The 24,951-nt window shown below is 38.8% G+C and overlaps 1 protein-coding gene across 10 annotated transcripts in view; it reads right to left on the bottom strand.

The window, feature by feature from the left end:
- PLEKHA1 (pleckstrin homology domain containing A1) overlaps window positions 1–22,471 on the bottom strand; it is a 30,716-nt gene extending 8,245 nt beyond the window's left edge. For 6 of the 10 annotated variants that reach the window (XR_001522546.3, XM_033515514.1, XM_015633308.1 and 3 more), the window contains exons 1-8: window positions 22,333–22,471; window positions 8,893–9,053; window positions 7,460–7,516; window positions 6,672–6,717; window positions 5,161–5,258; window positions 2,670–2,801; window positions 1,665–1,808; window positions 633–701 (exon numbers count right to left, since the gene is read on the bottom strand). Coding sequence is in view for 9 of the 10 variants with exons in the window: in XM_033515514.1 (XP_033371405.1) it covers window positions 633–701; window positions 1,665–1,808; window positions 2,670–2,801; window positions 5,161–5,258; window positions 6,672–6,717; window positions 7,460–7,516; window positions 8,893–9,033 (687 nt within the window). In the remaining variant the exon portion in view is untranslated. Of the gene's footprint in view, window positions 1–632; window positions 702–1,664; window positions 1,809–2,669; window positions 2,802–5,160; window positions 5,259–6,671; window positions 6,718–7,459; window positions 7,517–8,227; window positions 8,483–8,892; window positions 9,054–22,104; window positions 22,299–22,332 lie in introns of those variants that run through there. The other 4 variants (XM_015633306.3, XM_015633310.2, XM_033515513.1 and 1 more) reach the window with 4 other exon arrangements.
- Between the last annotated feature and the right edge of the window lie 2,480 nt (window positions 22,472–24,951).

Raw genomic sequence — 24,951 nt, 5'->3', positions numbered from 1 at the left:
CATTTAGTCTCTTTTCCCAAAAAATGAATTCCACACTTAACTGTCTTCAGAACCAGCCATTTAATTTTTAAATGAAGCCTGAAGGCACTTAACATCTGGCCAAAATCAGCCAAAAACTTAAGAGTGACAAGGGAAAGAGAAAGGTCATGAAACTAAAAGAGACTCTGCAAATGTTGCTGTTGAACAGGAAATCAAGAGTTTTTTGTCCATCTTGGCTGCCCTGGTGAAACAAATGTGTGGGAGAAGATCCCATCACATCCAGGGTGGATGATAAAACATAATTCTAACCTTAAATGAAGAATTGTAAGATTATAGCTTTGTCACTTCCACAGTGATCAGCTATGTCAAGAACACAATTAATTACATGAGAGTGTAAAATGACCAAGTACTAATACAAAAATCAGGGTGACTGTAGATTTTATAACTGTTTTTCAGTGCCCTAGAGGCAGCTTCCTGAACACATTGAACAGCTGAACAGTTGCCCCATTAAGTTTTTTGTTCTTCCCAATCATGAAAAATTGTTACAGTACAGACTCAAGAGTTGCAGCAGAGCACATTTCTCAAACACAAGCATATTCCTTCAGATTTTCTTGCAACTGTCACTGGAAAATAACACAGAATTGGAAACTTACCAGTTCAGACTTGAAATATCCTATTGTGTTTTCATCTAATTGAAAGTATCTTCTCTTCCAGTTCTTCATCTGTTAAGGGAAAATAAATAAATATTTATATATTTTATATATAAAATATACTTACACGTCATGTATTATGAATATATTGAATTATACTTACCATTCTAATTTTTATTTACAGTATATGATATTGTGTAATTCCTATTTATTCATAACTATTAATTTTGAATTTCTTCATTGCAGTTTATTATAATTAAATTTATTATAATATTGTATTAGTAGCATTAATATTAAGTTTATTATAATTATTGTATTTAAAATGTTGCATCTTTAGTGACACCAAGATAATTATGCATGTGCATAAATGTGCACAACTAATACATTTTTTTGAAAACTGAAAAAATTAAAAATTAATTAAGCTACTATTTTCTAAGATCTATTCAAACTGTAGAAACTCAGCAGCAGAACTATTCTGTAGGAAAAATTCCAAGACAATACATCAGAGGTTTCTAGTTTATTTTTAACTAAAAAAGGGATGTCACAGAAAGAAGCTTCATAATCCAAGATAAAAAGAGTCTGAGAACTCAAAGATGTGTATCTTGCTTAATCTGAACTCTCTGTTCCTTCTTCTAGCAAGCATCACATGAATAGCTCTGCTTGTGTTAATCAGTCTGATAAGCTGTAAAATTCTTCCTCTGAACTGAAAAATCAGCTTTTTCTAAACATTTTATTGATTTAAAAAGCAGGCACTGAACTTTTGTCCCAGTTTAGATGTTTTTAATAAGCAAAACAAGGATCTCTACAGAATGTGGAACAGAATTCCCAGCTGCATGCACTAACCATCACATGGAAGTCTGTGCACACACTTTTAAAATATCTTCAATAACACAACACCAAAGAAAGTCACGAAAAGAAGAACACAGATAAAAATTAAGTGCTACTGGAGAAGAAATTTTACCTTTAGTTAATCCTTATTACTGTCAGTAGTAATAAAACCACTGTCAATTGTCTTTTGTTTTTAATAATACTTACCACTGCTCCTTGTTTGACACAGTAACCAGCTTTGATAATGGCATTATCTGGGGGATGCTTAGCAGCAAAATAAGGAAGGTGAGTTTGTGACCGCTTCAAATAATTCCTGTCAGCCCCTTCACTGCCCTCACTGACCTCTTCTTTCTGGAAAAAAATAAAGCAGGAAAGTTCAGAATACTCTCAGGGTTGTTTTTTTTTTCCCTAAAGGTCAAGGAATAACTATGGTAGTTACAATAGGAAATAACTTCATTGTCCCATGCTCACAAATCCCATTTCCAATGTGGAAGAAGAAAATATTTTAACTGATTTCCAGAGACAACTAAGGCTCCCCAGGGGCAGATTCCCTGTAAGCTGCTCTTAGAAAATAAACTAAGAAAGTGCTGAATACTTTCAAATGATATTGACAAACAGTAAAAGAATGGTACAGATTTAAAAACACACATGTATTTAGTGCAAACTTGAAACATGGGCAAAACACTAAAGGTGGCCACAGCAAACAAAAAGTTATTTCTAGGACTACAAGACATCAGAATTCATCAACTTTTTAAATGTATTTTGGGAGCATACATGTCATTTACATGATATTCATATAATCTGTAACTATTTTCAGCTCAGGAAACTTTCAGTAACAGATTCAGTTCTATCTTTAGCACTACACAGATTCTACTTCCACATAAGCTTGTCCAGACTCACAAACTTTTTTTCTCCACTTTTCCTTACAAATTTTTTCCCCTTTTTTCTGTAAAAGGGGCAGAACTTCATCACTGTTAACACCAACAATTAATTTCACACAAAAATATTATTATTATTGTTATACTAACAGGTACATGTGAGCAAAAAAAAATTGATACTCAAGCAATTCTTTAAAATCTTGTATGAAGGGAATAAAATCCTCAGAACCCCCACTCAGTATAAATAAAAGGTGCATATGGAAGTACAGCTTTGTGTGTCAAATAACTGGTTTGGAGTTGCTGTTGTTGTTATTATTGTTATTATTATTATTACCTGGGTGGGTGTAATGATGGGAACACCACCAACAATTTCTGTCCTGTAAGAGACTTGCTTCTTTCCACCTGGGCTTTCAGCTTGACGATTTGCATTATCCATTTGGCAGAGAGGATCAGACTGCTTTGGTACCTGCAGTTGGGATGTGAGAACTGACATCAGCTTCATGAAAAAAACCCTTAAGCATTACTCAAGAATTTTCAGGCATTTTCAGCAGGATTTAAAAATGGTCACTAATTGTAAAAGGCTAAAAATGGCTTACAGAAAAGTTTGTTGTAATGACTGTGCTTTAATGCTCAAGAGAAAAGTGGTGCCAATGACATTTCAGTGGATGAAATCAGTTGCAAGCATTGCCATAAAGTTCTCCACTTAATCTTAAAGAAGCACTGCTAATTTATAGAACTGGTTCTTTATTTTTCAGCTGCTTTCAGTATTAGTGAGAAAGTGGAGATGTCCCAGTGCCTGCAGAGCCAGCACAGCAAGGCCATAAACACTGGGACCGTGGTCACAGCAGGTGTCTGACCAGTGTGACACTTGTCCCCACATGTACTTGGCATGAAGATTGTGTTACTGCCCCCATTAATCATACACATAATGCTAAATTCTGTCCAAAATGATCATGTCTACCTAACTATCAGTAACTATTTGATATTTCTCTCAAATGTGAAACTAAAGCATCAAAACTGGACAGGAATTTGATTTCCCTGTAAGTGTTTTGATCTAAAATGTTTACTCAGTTTTCTGAGTAAACTTTTTTAATCTAAGAAATGTACTGACTACAAGACCTTTTTCATTTCTAATCCCCTTCACCTCTAATATTAATACAGCAAATCTGAAGTGACTTCAACAAGAAGAGATCAAGTCTCACACCCAAATACCCCACCCAGCAACCTCCTGGGTATTTACAGAAGACATCCAAACTCCTTCAGAAAGGACACACAGATTGTCCATCCAAGACTGTGACACATTCAAAACTTGGAATTGAACTGATCTAGACAAGAAACCAAAGCCACTCTATATTTGTGATTCAATTTCCTGTACCCAGGAGTGCTTATTTCATGAAATGCTGCCTGCAGAGAGGTACAGACAGTGCTGAGAGCAGATGTCAGCCTAGGACAGTGTCCTGCTGGCCACCCCTCTGCCAGTGACTCCATCCCCAGCCAAGTCCAGCACTGAAGAATAAGACACTCATGAGCCTCAGCCTTTCAAAAGCTGGAGCTCTTGGCAAATGCTTCAGCTGTCACAAATTCCTGCTGAAAATGCTGCAGAGCAAGCCCACAACCACCTCCTCACCTGAAGGCATTTTCAAGCAGCTCTCAAAAACGGGTACACAGTGTGCTAGGCTGCAGAGGTTCAGTTATTCTGGCATTATCAGCACTCAAGAGGACTAAAACATGCAATGAATCTTGGAGGATTACAAGCTGCAGCAAGTAATGCTCATATTAAAATTAATAATTGAGTGATTTTAATTATTTGATTCTATAATTGGCCGTACTTAATACTGTACTTGAGCTGTGAACAGATGAATGGTTCAAAGGCTTGTTCCTTCAAAGACAAAATACTAATGATTTCACCAGCCATTTAAAATGTAAGATAAACAGGTGATAAACAGCATTCACTCTAAATTGATGCAATTAATTATTTATTCACTTAATTTCTTCAACTGGAAACAGCTAAGGCCTGATTGTGATGCATCCTCCTTGTGAAAAACCCAAGTGAGAAGGCTTTGTACTTCTGTTTTTTTAAAATTTATTATTAGCAGTAGCATTTTTATAACTCTAAAGAGTGGTTTACATTAAAACAATGCAAAGAACTCATGTAAACATCCTTAGATAACCCAAAAATGAGAAAGTCACTGACAACAAACACAAATGTGTGCACCCATGCTCAGAACCCCCTTTGTCAGGGTGTGCTCTCACAAGTGTTCGCTGCCATCACTTCCCCAAAACTGGAGAAAACAAAACTGTAACTTCTGCCTCCTGAAAAGACTGAGATAACACATGGGGGTTTCTATCATGAGATAACTTGGCCTGGTACAACCCAGAAAAGTCATTTAACATTTACCAGAAGAACCATCAGTGTTTCTTTGCATGAATGTTACTCAAAATCAGGAGAGAGCCTTTGGAGCTTGATCAGTATTTTAGTGATACTTCAAGAAATACCAACTTTTGACAGCAGGTAGAAGTATGTGTATCTTTTCATTACTTGCTAGTGTTGTCTGGATATTTCAAATAACATTAACTATGCACAGTTAATTTTAAATTATTAGAAAAAAATCCTGTGCTGTAATTAAAAAGACTATTTTTTGTCCCATTTTCAAGAAGTAAGCTAAACTCAAATTTAGGGGGAGCTCTGTACAGTTTCTCCAAGTACTGGAAAGTCAAGCCAAGACTTGTTTGTGGTGATAGAAACTGGAGGCAAAGGTTACATTTAAGCACCTTGAGACAGTCACCATTTGAAAGCACTGCTAAATATCAACTCAACCACTTACTGTGATTTTGGTAGCTTTGTTCAGAACATTTACCCATTCAACTAGGTCCTGCTGATCATTGGCTTGTAGAAAATATTTTCTCATCCCTGCATTCATAACTGTTAAAAACCATTATGAAAAGTTAATAACAGTGACATTTAAGAGCAAACCTAAAATCGTTATGAAAAGATTTGATTTCAGAAGAAAATTCCATTTGAGGTATTTAAGTGCTCTGCTGTGTTTCATTTTAGAAAGTCATCTTAAGACATATAAATCCACTTAATTCCTTTATTCTAACATAATAGTAATTTAAACTCTCCACTTAAATGACATCATACAAACTTTGAAAAATTACTTTTCTGAAAAAAAATGAAGTCTTGAATTTTATCAAAATATTTTCCATTTCCTCTTTCTCAATTTCCCAAAGCAACAAGTTTTATACCTGGGGACTTCTAAAATTTCTCCTTTTAATCCTCTGCCCAGAATCTCTAATCCTTTGTGACATTATGAACATGACTATGGTCACTGATTTACTTTTTTTAAAATTTTTTTAATTGCTGGAAAAACCCGAATTAATTACTAAGTGTACGATGCACAGGACCAAACAACTTTAAGACAGCTATATCACAAATTGTATTTTACTTTAATTACTTGGCAGAGGAACATATTTTAAAGAGTTATATCCCCACATCACAACATCTGGCATCTTTTATCCAAAAAGGACAAACAGATTTCAGTGTAACAGCGAAAAAAAAATAAAAAATCACAGCTTACTCTTGAAATAGATTTTAAGGTGAACAGTGATTAAAGCCATCTGAATATAAAGACAGTGAATTTCTTTTTTTCCTCCACAAAGTATGATAAACTTTAATAAATTAGAGATATTGAAGCCAGCATCTTGGATCATTAAGGTGTTTTAGAGCTGGCCCACAGACAGGAGAAACTTTACAAGTGCTGAGGACAAAGCCCTCCACAGATGTGCAGAGGAATCTGTAGATGGCACTGAACTGACACACTAGCTACTTGCCTAAAACCAGGAGGAGCTTTAGGATTACCTTAAGCTTCAGTAAATTTTAAACAAATTTAAACCTAGAAGGCATCTGAAGAAGTTTTTTTTTGTGCAGCAACAGAAGCTGAAATTTGGCTTAAAGGCATTAGCTGACAGTATTTCTAGATCAATTAAATCAACTCTTTTATCAGTAAAAGATTTCAATAGTTAAGCTCTTGTCTTCCCAGCTGATAGGCAGGCCATCTTTCTGAAAACAACTTTCATTGTTTATTAATGCCTCAAAAATTTCAGACATCTGAAAAAAAAGCTCTCATCTACTCCTCATTAAGCTGTAATGTGAAAAAACACAAGAACACCTTATGAGGAAGCCAACATCTCCATCATACTAAAGCAGAAAGTGAATATAAGCTACTTTTTAAACGCTACCAGCTGTAGCTGGTACCAGAACTGCAGAACATTATCTTTGTGCAGAAATAAATTTCTGAAGAAAGCACTTGATGCACACAGCAGATGCCAAACTTACCAAAACAGAACTCTGCCTTTGGCCTCAGCTTAGTTGCATCGCTAACCTAGAAGGGAAATTAAGATTACAAATGTCAAAAAATACACATCAGATATCACAAATTTTATTCTTTCAACTGGGCATTTTCAAAGATTAGCAGCACAGCAAGGTGGTTAGGCACAATGAGAAAGAGAATTAAAAACAAACATGAAAGACAAACAAGGAAGGTGGGAAGATACAGTATTGACAACAAAAAATGCAAGGCAAGAATGAGAAATGAGCAGAAAGACAAGAAAAGGTCAAGTATTTTTTTCCATTTATTTATTAATGCAGTATCTGCTACAAATTTAACCACAGAAACTTTTTTAGTTCCCAGTTCCCCTTCAGGCATATTTAGAACTAACTGTATATACAGCATAAGGAACTAGCTATTTTTCAGAAATTTTTCTGTCCTGTCTATTAAAAGTCATTATTACTTGCAAGGTATCACATCCCAAAGACATCTTCCCCCTCATAAATGGCCTGTCTTTTCTCCAAGACTAATGGGAATTCAAATACTCAAAGACCTGAAATGTCAATTTTATGAGCACAAAGAGCTGCTGTTTGAAATCACAAAGCAAACTGAGACAACACAGTAATTAATCTGTTCTTATTTTAATCTCAACCTACTGAAGTGTTTTAACACTTTTCTAATTCAGGAGTATCACAGAAGCAAAAGGATTAAGTAGCATTTAAATTTGTCTGAAGTTGAGGCTCTTGGTAGTTACCACCAAGAAGTTAATGAGTGTCTCACATATTAATTATCTTACCTTTGAAATATAGGTAAGTTTAATGACCCCAACAGGTGGAGATCCAGAGGGAAGATTCTGAAACAAATCACGTATGTTACAAAGTGAAACTAGTTTAATTTTCATGCCACAGTCAGTGTTTATGCATAAAAAGCAAGTAAATCCACAAACAAAAAGAAAATCCTACATATTTTTATAGACAATGCACAATGTAGGCTTGAAACAGGATCTAAACTACTTGTTTATTATACACACATCTGTTAACTAAAAACAGAAAGACTGCTAGAAACAATATAAATAGTAATTGTTTCAGAGGTTTATGTATTTCACTAGAGGAAAAAGGATTCTTGTGGGTCTGCATCCAGGAAATCCGGAAAGAATACTTTTTCCTTAACAGATGTTGGAGTCTCATGTACCTTGACCAGGGCAGGCGGAAGGGACAAGAAGTGACATTCATCTATTATGTCAGATACTTCAAAGGCCATCTCACATATTTTCCAATCACTTCAGGGATTTAGAAAGGCCTTCAAATAGTTGTAAAAACTCTGCAGTTCTTCAAAATTACAGCAGAGGAAGAAAAGAAGTTTCAATTTGCCTCTTGTAAGAAACCCTTTGATTTGCACATGTAAAATAAAAGGCCTAACCTAGGCCAGGGTGTGCACTGCAAATATCATTAAGTCTTAAAACTTCTGAGGAATTGCATTTTCTACAGCACTGTAAGATTTTGTCCACATGCCCTGAATTGCTTATTTTCACTCATCAAGATCAAATGTTTGAAGTCTGTCTTACTTGCAGAAATTATTTTTCTCCTCAATGAGAACTGCTAAATGCTTCAGTCACAAGTCACATCCATCGAGCTGCACTTCATTTACATTTTGTTTTTGCTGGTTCCTTTGAACAGCAGACTCATGCTTTTTAACTCTGCTGCTCCTGGCAGAAGGGTACATGGATATTCTTCTGGCAGGCAGTTGTCAGCTGACCTGGATCCTGCACTCTCACTGTCTCTGTGCCCAAACCTTGAGCAATTATCTGTTCTTCCCTCTGCTAGAAAACACAGGGATGCAGGAACATTGTAAAAGTAGCTTTTATCTAAAGGCTGCTCTCCATCACAGTGGATGCAAGCTGTCCTCACTCATACACCATCCAAGCTGGACTGCAACTGCAGGGTTCATTAAAAATCGCTTTTCAATGACTGATTCTGTTGAGGGGAAGGAATATGTAATGCAAGGAAAACCACACACTGCCACATAAGGTTAAAGGTGAATTAAACACTGGGGTGTGTGATTTGGCTCATCTGGTTACATTAAACTGATTTACAATTATTTCACTTATGTCAACTTTTTTTTCCCCCCAGTTTCCAGATCCATAACACTAAACCCCACTTTTCTTTTGCAAATTGGTTAGAAGATCCAAAATTGAGAAAAACCAGGAAACTCCTGCCAGGAACACCTCACCTGTGGGTTATCCATGTACCACACCAGGCTGTCCTCTCGTGTGTCCAGGATGAAGTACCGCCGCAGGAATTTCCCACTATTCTCATTTTCCTCAATGTCTAGGAAACCACAGATGCGATTCTGGCGATCCACATAAGGCATTTCTGACCCTGGACATCACACTGCATAACAAAAAAAGCACAGGAGGTAAGCAAAGTTCCTTGTTGCTAATTTCAAGACTGCTCTGTGCCTACCCATGACATTTGGAGCCGTTTCCATCAGTAGTTTAAAGAAGTTTCTACGGAAGGGTAAGTGAAGTGTAGCTGCTCCCCACAGCACCACCACTGGATTTTCAGATAGGACCTTCTGAAGCATGTATTTAACAGATCTAAAAGCCTAAGAGTAAAGTCACAAGTGGTAAGCAGCAGATGAGCATCAAGACTAACTTTTACAAGATCACTGAAAAATCAAGGTTCTCCTTCACAACATACCCAAAATTGAGACAGCAGTGGGGTTACACTTCCTCCTTTGACATTGTCTCTTGTGGCCAAGAAAGAATCTCTGTCAGGAGCTCAACTGCCCAACACAATTTTTCATATCTTCCTTAGGCAAAGTGCAATAAAAAAAGCTTTTAGAAACATTGTTCACATTTTTCCTCTCTCCTACAAAAAGCACTTCTTCTCTAAGACATCTTTTCATTCTTGTACATTAAAGAGGAAAAATGAAGCTGGATGTGCACCAACAGATGTGAGCACCCTCTGCTCGTGGTACTGAGGTCTGAGTGCACCAGGCTTTTATTCTGGGGTGAGTTTGGGGCCTGTTTCTTTTTTTGCTTTTTTAGTTTGTTTTGCTTTAAAAAATTAAATTAAAAGCTGCATTGTGCCCACCTATTATCATTTTACCATTCACCTTTTATGGCTCTGCCTTACTGCAGACTATCATGGGTTTTGCTTCCTTTTATTTTACAGGACAGTCATTTTACTTTAAAAGCCAGCCTTGTAAGACCAAAGATAAATTTGCATACTCATCTAAAAATGATAAAAATCAGGTTGATGCCAATCTTTCCCAGGGCAGGAAAGAAATGATTCAGTCTTCACATTTTGCTACAAAATTCAGAAATAGTACAGATCCAAAAATACTAATGTAAGACAGAGAAGGTTGAAGCACTTCACATTTTTCATAATTTCCAACTTTTCCAGTTTTAACTGTGTAATATGCAAGTTCACTTTAGTATTTCTTTAAATTCTTTATCTTTAATACTTTTTTAAGGTTACTAGATTAAAATACATTTACATACACACACAATGAGACAGACACCTGATAATTATTTGTAGTTACCTACTGAGTAACATGAGACAGTTTTTCAGGTGCTGTTTTGGGGACAGAATCTGTTTATTTTAGGGACTCAGATACCTACATTTTTTGGGGGATCAATATACAAACATGTAAATGTATAATTGTATTTATAGCTGTAATTTTATAAGACTAATTAGAACACAAGCAAATTTCTGACTCAATCACTTCGAGAAAAAGTTTTTTAAAAGTTTATCACCAGCAACAATGGTTTAAATATGCAAAGGTTTATCCTTCAATAAAGTAAGAAAATTTACTAAGGTAATCCAAATTTTCTTGGTGTGTTCCTCACAATTTAAATATCACAGATCTAAGTCAAATTCTGTAACCAAGTTATAGTTATAAACACTTGAGCACTCAGGGCAATATCATTATTTTAACAAACATTCAACAGTAATTCAATTGAGGCTCTTGGGATCACTTCACACTGAAGCAACATCTCCCTACAAACACATCTGAGGGCAAGCTCAAGGGTAGCTCTTCTTTAAATTACACCTCTGATCTGGCAGAACTTGACATCACACCTTGTTTGCATTTAAATGAAATAAAAATTATCAGTATTTATCAGCATTGCCCTAATTTGTGCCAGGTGGTACCTCAAGAAAATCATCCAGCATTTCCAGGACACCTTTTAGGCTTCCTGTCAACAGTTTATGAAGCCCAGAAAAGCCCTGTGCCTAAAAAAATAGCAAATATTGGTGGCTGGTTTCCTGTCTGAGCAGACTTAAAGCTGTGTTCTCTGCAGATGTGAAGAAAATGAAACAAGGAAAACTTGTTTTTGAAACAAGATACGGATTGATTAACAATCCTTGAATAAAACCAACTGAATTTTCAAAGCACTTTCCCCCTATAAGAGAATCTATGTTTCAGAAAACCTTTCAAGGAAAATGAAAGGAGGATGCTCATAATGCTCCATTATGAACACACAATCAGCTAAAGCTGAACTACTCCAATACTTGAAATTTGTTTTCCAGGGCAAAAGACAAAACTCAGAAGCTTTTTCTTATTTGTCAGTAAACAAAATCTTAAAGAAGAAAACCCCTAACCTAAATTGATAAATATTTTCTATTTCAAAGTATTACCAGCTAACTTCTAGCTTACAAAATGATACTATTTGCATCTATTCTGTCCTCTAATGAAAATACAGCATAAACTAACACTAATGTAAAAATGTAAATTGTAAAACTGCTGTTTTCTTCACATTAGTTTAAGAGTCCTCATGGGATTACAGACCTCTACCAGACTGATGATCTTAAAGAATAAGAGACAAAAAAAAACCCTTTGACTTTATAATAAATTTAAATCTAACACAGTATCATGCAACTGTTTTCCATTTTTAAAAGCCTGCTTCCACACTTAACACTTTGGCAAGATTCCCCTATAAATTAATAGCAATTCTATTCAATCTTCATTAATGTACCACAATTTACAATGTGCATTATAAAAAAAAAAAAAAAAAAAAATCTATTTGTGCCTTTCTTCCAGTTACTAAAGGGACTGAACACATGACAAAGCCACCACCATGATCCCCCTCCTGACAACTCTAGACAGACCAAAAAAACACTGATGGAATTGCCATGATTCATACAAAGAACTGCAGAACTCTAATTCCTCAGAGCAAGAAATCTGGCTGGAAGACCAGCAGCCTAAGAATTCATCAGAACTTCAACTTTAAAATGTCTTCAGAATACAGATCATGCCTTGCATGGATGAGATTTTTCATTAAATTATTTGAAGCAATTATGGAACAAAAATCTCCAACTCTGTACATTTTACAGCATTATTACATGCACCCTTAGTTATTTTCTGCAGCATGCAACAGTGCATTAAATCTTCCAGAATCAAGCATTATAAAAAGATTATGAGCACTTAGAAAGGCTGAAGGCATCAAATACAGCTTCATTTTATTTTGCCTTCCCTCCCTGCAGTGGAGATGTGGGTCACTGACATAGTGCTACTTCAAGAAAAATGTCCCTGTGGCCCATTTCCTCCTGGTTCCTGCCACAATCCTCCAGAAACAAAGATGTTCTTGAAAACCCATTTTGTGGTGTATAGTAACACTCTGAAAGAACTGCCAGCTCCTTAAAATTCTTTCCTGGAGGGTAGAGTTATAATCTAAACAGGAGGTGTCACTTATTTTTGAAGCCTTACATCCCTCTTTCCAGCAGCAGGGTACTAATTTAGGAGGTCCATACTCATCAGCCCAGCTTCTCTCAGATTTCCCCTCTCCCCGCTCTTTTCCTCTGAGGTACAACACACACCGACATTCCCCAACATTTATATCCCACACTGAGAGCTGTCTGGCCTCCTGGGCACCACTATAAATAAAAATCCCAGATCACCTTCCCCAGTCTCACTGTAAATGCATGACTGCACAAGCAGGACCTGCAGAGGCACACGAGTGTCTCCTTTTCACCATTTATAACATACGGCTTAAACTCTCCCACATTAATTCCTATTTTTAGTTTCCCACCAGCACCTGTTCTTGAGTTCACCTCCATTACAGATTGGCTGCAGCTTTTGTATCTTCAAGTACAAAGTCTAGACAAGACTGAAGTGAGGTTCCAGATAACATTTCTATGGGCCAATCTCTCCTTTGACTTCATTTCCACGGGTAGGTACAAACCACGCATCACCAGCTGACTAAAGCAAGTGGAATTTTGTCTTTATAAAATGACCATGCAATACACTTTGCACTATCACAGGAGAGCTTGATTAAGAAATACAAGGACAGCACTTAAAATACTTCTTTATTTTACATGTCTTTTCCACAAGGTTTGGGTATATTTTATTAATTTTATTTCTTTAATTTAGAGGAACGCTTCTACTTCCTGCTCTTTAACATGTGGACATTTGGAACTTTGGATTTAACTTACCCCAGGAGATGACTTTGGGGTTCTTTTTCTATCAGCTAAGAAGATTAAGAAACATCCATTACCTACTTACTCATCCCTATGAAATGAAGAACAACATTCATACACCTCCACTTGATAAATATAAAATGATGCCATGAGTCATGCCCATCCCTCCTCCCCACCTCCCTTTTTAAGCTCTGCTGTTTACAGCAGCTCCAGCACCACAAAGGGAAGGTAAAGCAGCATCCCCAGCGATCTCCAGTCTTTCCTGCAGTTCCAGGGACAGCTTAATTAGTGAGGGCTCCTGGCTTTTGCCTAGGCAATTAGTCGCAGCTTCCTGCTGTAAATCAGCTGCTCTCCAGCTGGTCATCTCTTTTAGTGACCATTTACTGCCTCCCGAGGGGAAGGGATGAGTTCAGACGGTCCCTGCTTATCCCCTGAAGAGCACGGCAATGAAAGCTTTCCTTCTTCTGTACATCCACAACAAGGAAAGGGAGCAGGGAGGGGGAAATTCCAACCCTAAGACAAGCTCAGAGAAACCTCTGAAAACAAGTCACATAAATCTTCCCAAGACAGTAGTTCAAACCTCTTTTTATTTCCTTGAAAACCTTCCAGCACAGGCAGTCCACCAGAGATATAACTTCTGCTATGAGACAATACTGTAAATCCCTGCTCACCTTTCATCCAACTTCCAAAGTACCAAAAACATAAAAAAAACCCCCCACAAACAACTAATCCAGGACCTGGAGAGGTGACTCAGCTGCAATACGTTTGATGACAAAAGATATAATTCAGAACTGATGGATTTAAAATTACAAGCCCAGCTTTCTAATTTCGCAAAGACCCTGCGCTGCCTTGTTTTTGTTCTGGAGGGCACAGCAGACATTGGATACTTCTGTTAATAGGACAGACATGACTTTGATTTGCCAGCAGCCTATGACACTATGATCAACTTTTTAACTACATCTAAAAATGAGAACTGGAAGCCTCCAGGATACACTGCCCCCTAAATTCAGACTCCCTTTCTAAAGTAGTCAAAAAGAAGGAAAAAACAGCTGCAAAAGGCCAGTATTCACCTCGAAAAAAACATTCCTAAGCAGAAATCAATTTTCAAATTTAAAAGCCTTTAGTACAAGTGGCACTGACCTCTCCTATCCCTGACATAACCATGAGGAATGCCAGAAGATACATCCCTCCCCCAGTACCTAATTCAGCTTCCAAGAAGACCACAATATAGAAAAATCATCGTTGCACTGATGAATCATCTAAGAAAAACAGCAGCCTTATCTTGAGCTTGAGTCTTACCCAGTCGTGATTCTGTGTACAAAATGCTGATCTGCTGTTTTCCAGGAACACTTGTTAAATCAGGACAAGCCAACCACTCCCATCTTTTCCAATGTACCTCAGCAAGTCAAATGAGTAATTTTATTCAATATTATCCTGTGATGTTACTTTCACTTCAGAAAAAAAAAAATAAAATCAGTATGTTCTAAGTGAAATTTGGAGTTCCACAGAAAATGTTCTGAAGTTACCTGAATCCATCATTCCCCAGCCTATTTCAAATACTGATCTACAAGTTCCACCATGGAACAGAGCAGCACTTCCTCAAAAACTACTGCAGAAATTTGTCTAAGTGATGTTTCCTGTTCTTAACTGAACTGTTTTCCTCCATTTTAAGATACTTGCAATAGCAACCAAAGGCTTTGGGATATGATGGAATGAGGAAATGCATTGCACAGGATGTAAAACTCCTCTCTATCACTGATCTTTTAAATCAGAACAAAAAATCCCAAAAAACAACAACCTCACCTATTAATGGCTTTTGCCCAGCTAAAACAATTATTTTAACTGTCCCTCTAAATGCACTAACACAAATAAAAGGAAGCATCCTGTGCAATGAGGCCATTATAAAAAAACACTCCTGAAATTAATCCATTAATAACTTATGAGTGATGACCAGCTTACAAGGCAATGAAGTAAAATAACAAAGCTAAGAGACAGTGATAGGATATGTTCAATAACACCAAATCTTTACAATAGTTAGATGCAATTTTCATCACTTTATATTAAGCCTCTAGATAATGTAGTTACTTAAAATGAGATATAACCAGAGATAAATATAATAAAAGAAAACAAAATACAGTTACTCTAATTTACTTTGACATATATCTCACACAAGCCTCAAACCAAGTTTTTTTAAATGCTTATTAATTTCAGTTACATACTAGTTAAAGTCCCTAAAAATGCAAATTCAGAGTTGATTCATATTTACAATTATTTAATTTTTTTAATCAGCCTTTTCAAAATTTTAAATAAGTGCCACCTACGAAACTCCAAATATGACAAATAGGTCATTGTTCTTAAAGATGCTTACATGCTTAGTCTATAGAAAGTGTCCATTCATGACAACCAAAACAAATTAAAAATTAAGCAGGAAATAACCACATTATTTATTAGAATTACTTATTATTACCAATTAGTCATTAGAAAAAAACCTGTTTAATTTCAACAATAACCTAATAACTGTTTCATCCAGGCCAACCACTCCAAGCACTTGAATTCCATACTCTCCCAGCTATTTCAAATCCCCATCTGAATCAAACTACAAATCCTGGTGAAGCTTATTTGACTTTAGGAAGTCCAAATACAAAGAGAAGGTGAGGCTGGTTGAATAATGAAGTTTGCCATTTTTGGGCCAGTCTTGCTGATTTTCACTCTGAACCCTGGGTAAAAACTCAGCAGTACAAATAAACACAGACCTTCCTGGGAAGTACGTAAGAAATGGAAAGGCCAGCTGCTTAGGAAATTAGCAGTATCTTCAGTTTTCAGAGAATATTCTTATGTTGTTAAAGAAAGGGCTGTAAGTAACTGATTTTTCAGTTCATTTCAATATCAAGTAATTAAAAGAATATTATCAGATGAATATTTGATTTTACCCCTTTTACAGATATAAAAAGATTTAATGAAATCAAAGTACACAAAGCCAGTAACTGATTATCAATTTTGATTTTGTAGATGTAATTTAGCAAATTCAATACAGAATAAAGAAAAATGCAATGGTGCACCTACATTAAAACTTCATAAAGGAAAAAAATCATTGCTGTTCAATTTTCACCTCATTTATTTTAATATTTACAGTACAGACCATGTTTATTTCATTGTATAATCCACTATGTGGGCCAAAATTCCCTCTACTGCAAAGATTTGGTATTTCCTCCAGAATCCAGCTCACTTACCAGTTATATCAGCACTACACAAGGATTGCCAGAGATTAGGACTAATCTCAGAGCTCTTCAATAAGTGCAAGTGTAGTGAAAGCTCTTTAGGAGGAACAGGGCTTTGTCTGTCTCATCTAAGAGAACCAATGCACATTTACAGAACACGCCAGCTCCTGTTCACTAAGGTGGGAGGGAAAAAATAAGCTTCCATCAAATGCAAAGTTTTTAGGACATTATCCTCCCCCTCCCTTTTTTATACACCTTAAATTCAGAAAATCAAACCCCACTCTGGCATATTTAATAGAAGTCTCTCCCAACACAGAGGTAAACCCCACAAAGTGAAAGCTGCTCTGCAGTGCCAGGTTTTGTAGCACAGCACAGCACCCTAACACTTCACTCACTGTAACTTCTCACAGAATCCATTTCCAGCAGCCCTCCTCCTTGGAAGCAAGCCATGAGCACAGGGAATTGTGCTCATGGCAGGTATAGCCCATCCTGGCTGTGCCTCACCTTCCTCCTCATTTGTGGGATGACACAAATAGCAGTTACTGCCCAGCTGCTGCTCTGCCCTGGCAAAGGTGCTTCTCAAAACCTCAGTTGTGGTGTGTAGGGAGAATAAAGCCCCTCCACCCACAAAATAATCCCAAAAGTACCAGGCATGCTCCTGGCATTTCGTGGGATTGCTGTCTGACCTACACACAATGAGGCAGAAACACGCCAGAAGTCTCAAGTCCTGTGTAGACCCAGCACACCTGGAAATCCTCAATGTACCAAGAGGATGGTTTTTAATGCTCTGTACTGCTGCCTCCCACAGAAAGCACTTCCTGAAGGAATCATGTTCCTCCACCCAAAAATCAGGGCACCAGCACAAAGTATAGATAAACTACAGCATCTACAGTGAACCTGATTTAAGAGAGAAACAAAAGAAAAAGATTAATGATAAAAAATTCAAGATAACCAAACCCTGAAGCCCTGAATCAGCAGACACACTTTTAACATTCTTTAATTTACCCAACCTTCCAGCACTGCTGCACACACAGGCATAGTCTACCAGATATAGGAATAACTTGCCAGCTGAATTATTAGCCCAGCCTAAGTTCCCACTTGTCATTCTCAGTCTCCCTAAAGAGTTAACCAACATATTGAACAACATCTTTTGAAGTGCAGTTTTAAGAGGACTGCTCACTCTTACAACAAACCTGGCATGTAACTGTTTTAGTGCTTAACAGAAGAACACTTAATTAAGTCACTAGTCTGAACAAGTTCCAACACATTTTCTTGGACATGGGATGTAAATGTGCTGGGTACCAAAGCACCCAGGGAGAACATACACATCAAAACAATTACATATTAAATGAATTAATTTATCACCTATCTGTCAGTATACAGAGACTCTTCCTGGGAGTGCTGACTCTCAACAACGAAAACATGTTTGCAAAGCTTGATAATTGCTGTCTAGTCTACATTTCCAATTTATAGCAATGACAGTGCCCTATTTTTACCAGAAAGATTTTTAAATCCAAAACACTTTTAACTCTATAACGTTACCAAAGACACTGCTCATTAGAGGTGGCTGCAAATTCTTTTTCTCTTTGGGTGAGTGGTGAAGTAGAAAAGCTCAACCTCTTTCACATGAAAAGTCAGTAAATCAGGCCAAATTTAAGAGATTCTGCTTACGATGCAAGCAAAACAAATGAGCTAAATTGGTATCTAAAACATCTGGATGCAATGGCTAGCTAGAATTAAAAGCATCTTCCAAAGAAGAGAACAGCCAACAAAGGAACAGAGAGCTTTGCTACTGTCCCCAGTGTGGCAGAACCATAACATAAAAGATTTACATGTTTGTGTGGGTATTTTAAGCATTGTTTTAAAATTCTGTTGAACAAGGCCATGCAGTGCTCCTTAAAGTTTTAAGGACTTGCTTTCTCTGACACTAGAGATTTCCAGTCAAAACCTTTTTTTCCCACTGTATTTTTCTGGTTTTCCTCCTCCTGCCTGGAGCTTACCCCTAGTTTTTTAACTTAGGCAGTGTCTTCAGCCTCTCCCTCCCAGCACTAGGGAGCTCTGTGCCCCACATCAGCACCTCCCCTGGCCACATCCAACCTGACATACCCTGAACACTCCTGTGATGCAGAGCTGCTGCTGCTCAGCACTCCCACTACAAGAATGGAGGGACACAGATGCAGCTTGTCCCAGGCCACACAGGAAGCTTTTTGGCAACACAGTGAGCTGAACCTGTTTCCCAAGTCCTAGAGCAGCAACCTCACTATTGAACCACCTTTCTTCTACATAAAATACCTGAAACTATTCAGATTTTAAGGCAAAGGCATATGTTCAAACCTGAAAACTGTTTAAACTGTTGAATGCCACAAATGTCTACCAGACCTACAACTCCCTACTTGTGCAGATAACATCTGTTAAGAGTAAGTGGCTCATACAGTTCTGCATCAGAAAGCTTAATAAGTTCCTTCTCCAAGATTAAAGAAACACCTACACATTCTAGATGCTTCTGCAAGTCCCTGGAGGGAGAAAATGCTGCTTAGTGCTGAGACAATGAACCAGCTTCCTTCCTCAACAGCAACAAAACCCTGCTGCTTTACCTAGCACTGAGAGGAAAGTGTTATTTATAGAATTGAGCCCTATACCAACACGTATCTAAATATTTCTCACAGTTAGGGTACAGCATGTATCAAGATGACCTTAGACCTATATATTTTCAATGTCCTAATTTGAAAGATCGGTGTAAGAGCAGAAAAGAATTTGAAGCAGCTCAGCAATATCCCTCGTTCCAATTCATTTCAGTGAGTCTCTGCATTGAAGTATAACTTCAAAACCTGAACCATTCTTATCACTCAGACCTCTTCAGCAGGCAACTTTTAAAAAGCAGCTACATTATTTTCAGATGATAAATAAGCTCACTAGGATTATGATATTTAGGTTTCTTATATAATTTTATAAATCATTGACAGCAATGCTTTTAGCTACATCTCATTGCATTTAGTTCCAAAACCAAGAGAATACATGCACTGACAGTTGTGTTTCTTTATATAATTTACTGGTGACTTCTTAAGCACTTGTTCCACACTGTAAAAATTTGTTATGCTAAAGCCAGTTACCTAAATTTGGCACTGAAATAACTTACTATCCTGTATTTTCATGCAATTATACAAAGCTGCACAAAGCTTCACTTGGCTCCAAACCCCAGTAATAATTTTCTAAGATTGTTCCTATTGTTTATAATTATCGGTGAAAAAAAAAACAAAACAAACTGCCAAAACCCATCTTGCAAGACAGATACATGCTCTCATATCACAAGCTATTGTTTGTCTAAACACTGATGTAGAGCTGGATACATCCAAAAGCACAGCAGAACATGCAAGGAAAATATTAGAACATGTACTTGTTCCCCAACACTGCTGGTTTGCTGCACTTTGGAGGAACTGCATTTACTATGATAACTGTCAGCTTAAATAACCAGGAACAGTCAGTAATAAAGACATTGATGGAATTCTAAATCTACTAAAATAGATTAAGAATTTTGCAGGCCTGGCAGTTTGGGCTACATCCAACACTGCACTGGAGACTGTGTTACAAGCAGAGATCTGTTCTCATTTCAGTAATGTCCTCAAGTTCTTTCTAATCTGTTACAGTCAATAAAATCTGACTTCTGCACTTCCTCTCTTCTACACCAACTCTCTGACAAGCAGTCAGCCTTTATTTGAGCTGAGATAGCTCTGCTGCCTTCTGAAACAAGCCCCCAGCTACCTGGGAAAAGCAAGGCCTTTTCCTGCATTCAGGTCTCTTCCTCATGCACATGCCTTCTGTATTCCCCATGTGTGTGTCTGTCTTCTGTCACTCAGCCACTACTCCTGAGGAAAAATAAATACAGGAGGAGAGGAGGAGGGAAAGCATGAAGAGGCTGCCTATTTTCTTTACACAATAATTCTTCTTTGCCTACTCTCTAAATTGTGTGAAAGCATCTGCTCCTCTGAAACATCTCAGCACTGCCTTACACCTGCCAGTGACCCACTGTGCATTTAATTTTTTTTTAATTTCACCCTTAAAATGCAGAGCTGTGCAACGAACATGAGGTCAAATGTAGTTTAAATGCAGAGAAACAGCTAAAAAAATAGATGTCTTTAGGATTTATGAACTTGGAATTAAATCTTCTACACTCGCAAAATCAAATCACAAATAGAACTCAACGAGTCACACAAAGGTTTATATTTTATGCAAAGCTGACTCCAGCAGTGTAGTGATATCCAGGACACATAAAACCCCCATGTATTATTTCTTGAATTACCACTTTCAGCATCAGTGCTTATCTATCCCTGAATTGAAAGACTCTCCTCCAAATATCAGCCAGGCCCAGCATCTCTGTCTACAACAAAGAGATTTCAGCCCACTTTTAACACTTCCTCACGTGACAAACGGGAAAACTGCACTTCTACACTTCTGTGCTTCACAAACCTGACAGTTTCATGTATTGTTACTGGTGTGACTCTCCTAACTAAAAATAGCAAGTAGGAGGAAACAAAACTGAATGGACCTAAAATCAAGTTCACTGTTCCATAAGACAGAGTAACTCACGAGAGAGCAACCAGAGTTACCACACACAATTGCAGCTCAGTTAAGAGTGTGTTTGTTTCATCAAAATGAAGGCAGTCCAAATACAAAAAAAAAACAAAAACAAAAAAACAACAAAAACAACAAAAAAAACACCCCAAAAACAAGACACAAAATCCAACAAATCCTGTTGATTTGATTCAACAGTGAGAAGCTGCTCCTCACACATCATAGGCCCCAAAACTGCACAATCAAATATGGCTTTGTCCTGCAGGGTCACGTATGGGATTGGGTAAGGAGAAGAGAAAATTTAGAGACATTACAGCCTCTGTCAGAAAAGCAAGGAATTTGTCAGAAGGCATCAAAGAAGTTGATGCTGTTCAGCTTGCTCTATGCCTAACAGTCTCTTTAAAAGTACTCTGCTTTGAGAAGAAGGTGAAGCATGGAGAGATGTAGCTCTTAAGAATCTAAAAAAATATTTTAAAATATTCTGCATCTCAGCTTTACTCAGGTAACACCACTCTGCTGATGCCTAATTCAGGTGCTCAGAGTAACAAAGTAATAATATTTCCCCACCTGAAGACTCTTTATTCTGCTTGATTATAAACATGATACACTGCTTAGCGAAAATTAGGCATTTTTCTTACAGAAGGCCTCAAAGCAGCAGCCTGCCAAAGAGAAAATTGCTGTCCTCTTGATGTTACTTTGCAAACATTTAAGGCAACAACATAATGCCTTTTATGAAGGTCATGCATTAGTTCCTCCCAAGGGAGCTGCACAACACATACAGAATTTAAGTCTGTGTTAAGTTTAGCAGCATGTCAGACGCCCATCTGGAATTTTACAGGTGATAAAAACTGCGCATATAACTAAGCGGTTACAGTTTAACATTCATTTATAGTCAAGTTATCCATTCAAAGACCCTTTGGTTCAGTAAATAACCAGCCCCGGTTACAGCTAACCCAGAACACGGCTCAGAGCGTGCCAACAGCCTCCCCATACATCCCTCTGCAAAACTTGTGCCTTCCAAAGCTAAAAACAAACTCTGGCTGTCCCAGCCCCACCGAGCTCTCCCCGGGACCCCAGAGGCGAGGGAGGCTGCTGGGGGAGCCCGGAGCCGGGCGGGCACCATCCCCGCGGGCTGTGCCCAGGCAGCACCGCTCCCTCCCGGCGTGCTCCCACACCGGCACGGCGCGGGGAGAGCGGAGCGTGACGAGCAATGAGATCACCTCTTCTCTTACCTCTGGGGCTGTGACAGCGCCCTGCCTGCGCCACCGGGGCACCCCACACCGCGCTGGCCCCGCGGGCAGAGCCCCCCGCGCCGCCGAGCGCCTTCCAGGGAAAACGGAAAGGAAAAAAGGAGGGAGAGGGAGCAGGACAGTGCCCTGCGCGGTCACACACCGGGCAGGCGCGGAAGGAAGGGCATCAGCCAAGGCGGGCCGAGCCCCGCCCCGGGCCGAGGCACTTACTGGAGTGGTGGCAGTGCGGGAGCCCCGTGAGGAGAGCCGGGCGCTCGCCGGGCGCTCCCCGGGCCCGCTCCCGGCCCCGCGCCCGCACCGGGAACGGGCTGCTCCCGCCGCCTCCGTCCGCACCGCTGGCACCCGCACCGCGCATGCGCCGCCGCGCCACCGCCCGCGCCGCCCCGCGGCCTGCTGGGACATGTAGTACAGCGCATGGGCGCGGGGCATTGTGGGAATTGTAGTCCAATTACTGGGACTTTGATCTCGTATTTAGTGCGGAGGCCACGGCAGGGAATGAATTGTTACATATCATAAAGACATTTTTCCCTGTGAGGGTGGGGAGGCCCTGGCCTAGAGAAGCTGTGGCTGCTCCTGGCTCCCTGGAAGTGCCCAAGGCCAGGCTGGATGGGGCTTGGAGGAAGCTGGGACAGTGGAGGGTGTCCCTGCCCATGGCAGGGGTTGGTCTGGATGAGCTTTGAATCCCCTCCAACCCAAATGGTTTTGTGATCTCTGATTCTGTGAACTGGCATTCACCAGCCACACGATGTTTAACAGATCCTGCAGCTGGGGTAGATCAGCCCGTGGATGTATGGACAGATTCTGGAATGAGCAATGCCCTGGGAAGGGACAGGGGGTCCTGGCTGATGGCAAATGGAATATGAGTCAGCAGTGCCCTTAGGACACATAGCACAGTTGGCTTCCCTTACTCAAGGACATCCTGGAGCTAACAAGCTGTAAGGATGTAGTACATCAAGATGTTGATATATGTCTCTGTATACTTTGCTAACGTGGCAAAAAACTCGAAGTCTGTGTATCCCACAGCTGAACTACCCTCACCTGGAGGCTCAGGTGATGCTTCACAGCCTTTTGCCATCGGTCCTAGCAGCAAATGGCAATTTCCCGTAATGACGTTTAACCAGTTTTACCAGGAAGTTCTTTCTTTTCTAAGCAGATATTAAATTTATACTGAAAAACTTCATGTTTTCTGAAATAGCAACACAGAATTTATTTTTTCCTTGCTTAAAGCAGTGATATCTCTAATTATGGAAATCATTTGAACTCTGCCGCTGCCTGTAAATGCATCTTTGTTTCAAGCTGGCGTGTAACAACCATACTTCACAGTGAAACAAAAGCTGTAATCAGAGCACAACAATAAAAGCTGAAGTCAGCCGCAAACAATGCCGCACCATTCCCATGGCAACTTTTTCCCTATCAAACCCCGGAGAGGTCACACACTCTGCAGCTGCACGAGCCAGAAGCTTTTCAGTTTGGCCTTCATTCACAATTATTCATACAATTTTTTTGGTAATTTTTCACTTAACAGGGCTAATGCAAGCCAATTAACAGTGGGCGGCACCACGTCTCTCCCCCACTAAAGCTCCAGACTGACATTTCTCATCCTGACAGAACTATCGGGATTGGGGCAGCTATTAAATGACTGCAGGGATGTCCTGCCATCCCACTGCACATGGAAGAGCCTTTTACAAAATTACAATTACAAAATTACAAGTTTTTGCACTCAAATAGCCATGCAACCAAAAGCTATTCCACAACACGTGAAAACTACAGCAGCCTACAGTCTGATATGCCTTAACTTGCAAATATTTTCTCCAGCCTCCCACACAAGGTTTGAATAACCATATATTCTGACAGTAAGACTCAGGAAAGGCTGAAAAGATGATTACATTTAAAAGAAGGAGTATATTTTATTGGAATTTGGTAGCAAACCTCATATGGTACTTTTCTGTAGTTTTTATCATGGAACACTACTGCAACTTTGCTTTTAGGATGGCCTGATTCTCACAATTTAATGAGGAGATAATCAGGATATAAGGAACTATCTTTACTTAAACTGAGACACAAACACTTTCATATATATTTATTCTGTCATTTGTACTGTTCACAAAAGTATTTTCATGAAATTCACACGTGGAGAACCAAATGAGGAAGAGTTGTGAATCTTTGACGTCCAAGACATAAATGCAGTTATCTCTAATGCCCCAACTTAAAGCAAAACTTGCTTTCAGTAGGAAGCTTCTCATAGTTCTAGTGCTATGAATTGTAGTGGTACAGAGACCTAAAGCTCACCTGAGCTCCCTGACTCCAAAACAACTTAGTATTTTCAGTATTCCTCTCTGTGGAATGTGCAAATGCAGCAGTTGAAAGTGATTGTGATGACAAACAGGTAAACTTTGGGTGTGACCTGGCTGGGTGACTCAGAGACTTTCCTATTCTGCAGTACAAAGTAGTACTTCAATTACAATTGATTGTTAATTGATTAATTACAATTAATTGAAGATTACAAAGGACAGAATCTATATTTTACCTATCCTGCTGTGTCTAAAAATATTCAAGCACAAAATCTGCACTGGCTTATTCTCCATGAAATGCCACTGACTTCAGTGTAGAAATGGGTTCAGAGCCCAGCATATTCCAGCAGAATTATGAGACAGACACTGATTTCCTCTCCAGTTGTCCCCATTCACGGTTTTCAAACGCTGGCAGGTATCCCCACAACACTCTTCATGTCTGGCAAAAAATGCTGGCAGGCTCCTGCTGTGCCAGTCCTTCACTCAGAACCTGCTTGTGATTCTCATCACTGAAACAGGTCTGAGGGTTTGGACATCA

The sequence above is a fragment of the Parus major genome, chromosome 6 (genome assembly GCF_001522545.3).
Source record: "Parus major isolate Abel chromosome 6, Parus_major1.1, whole genome shotgun sequence".
Taxonomy (NCBI): Eukaryota; Metazoa; Chordata; class Aves; order Passeriformes; family Paridae; genus Parus; species Parus major.
Note: the sequence above shows the minus strand (reverse complement) of the source record. Positions and strands in the feature narration are given on the sequence as shown.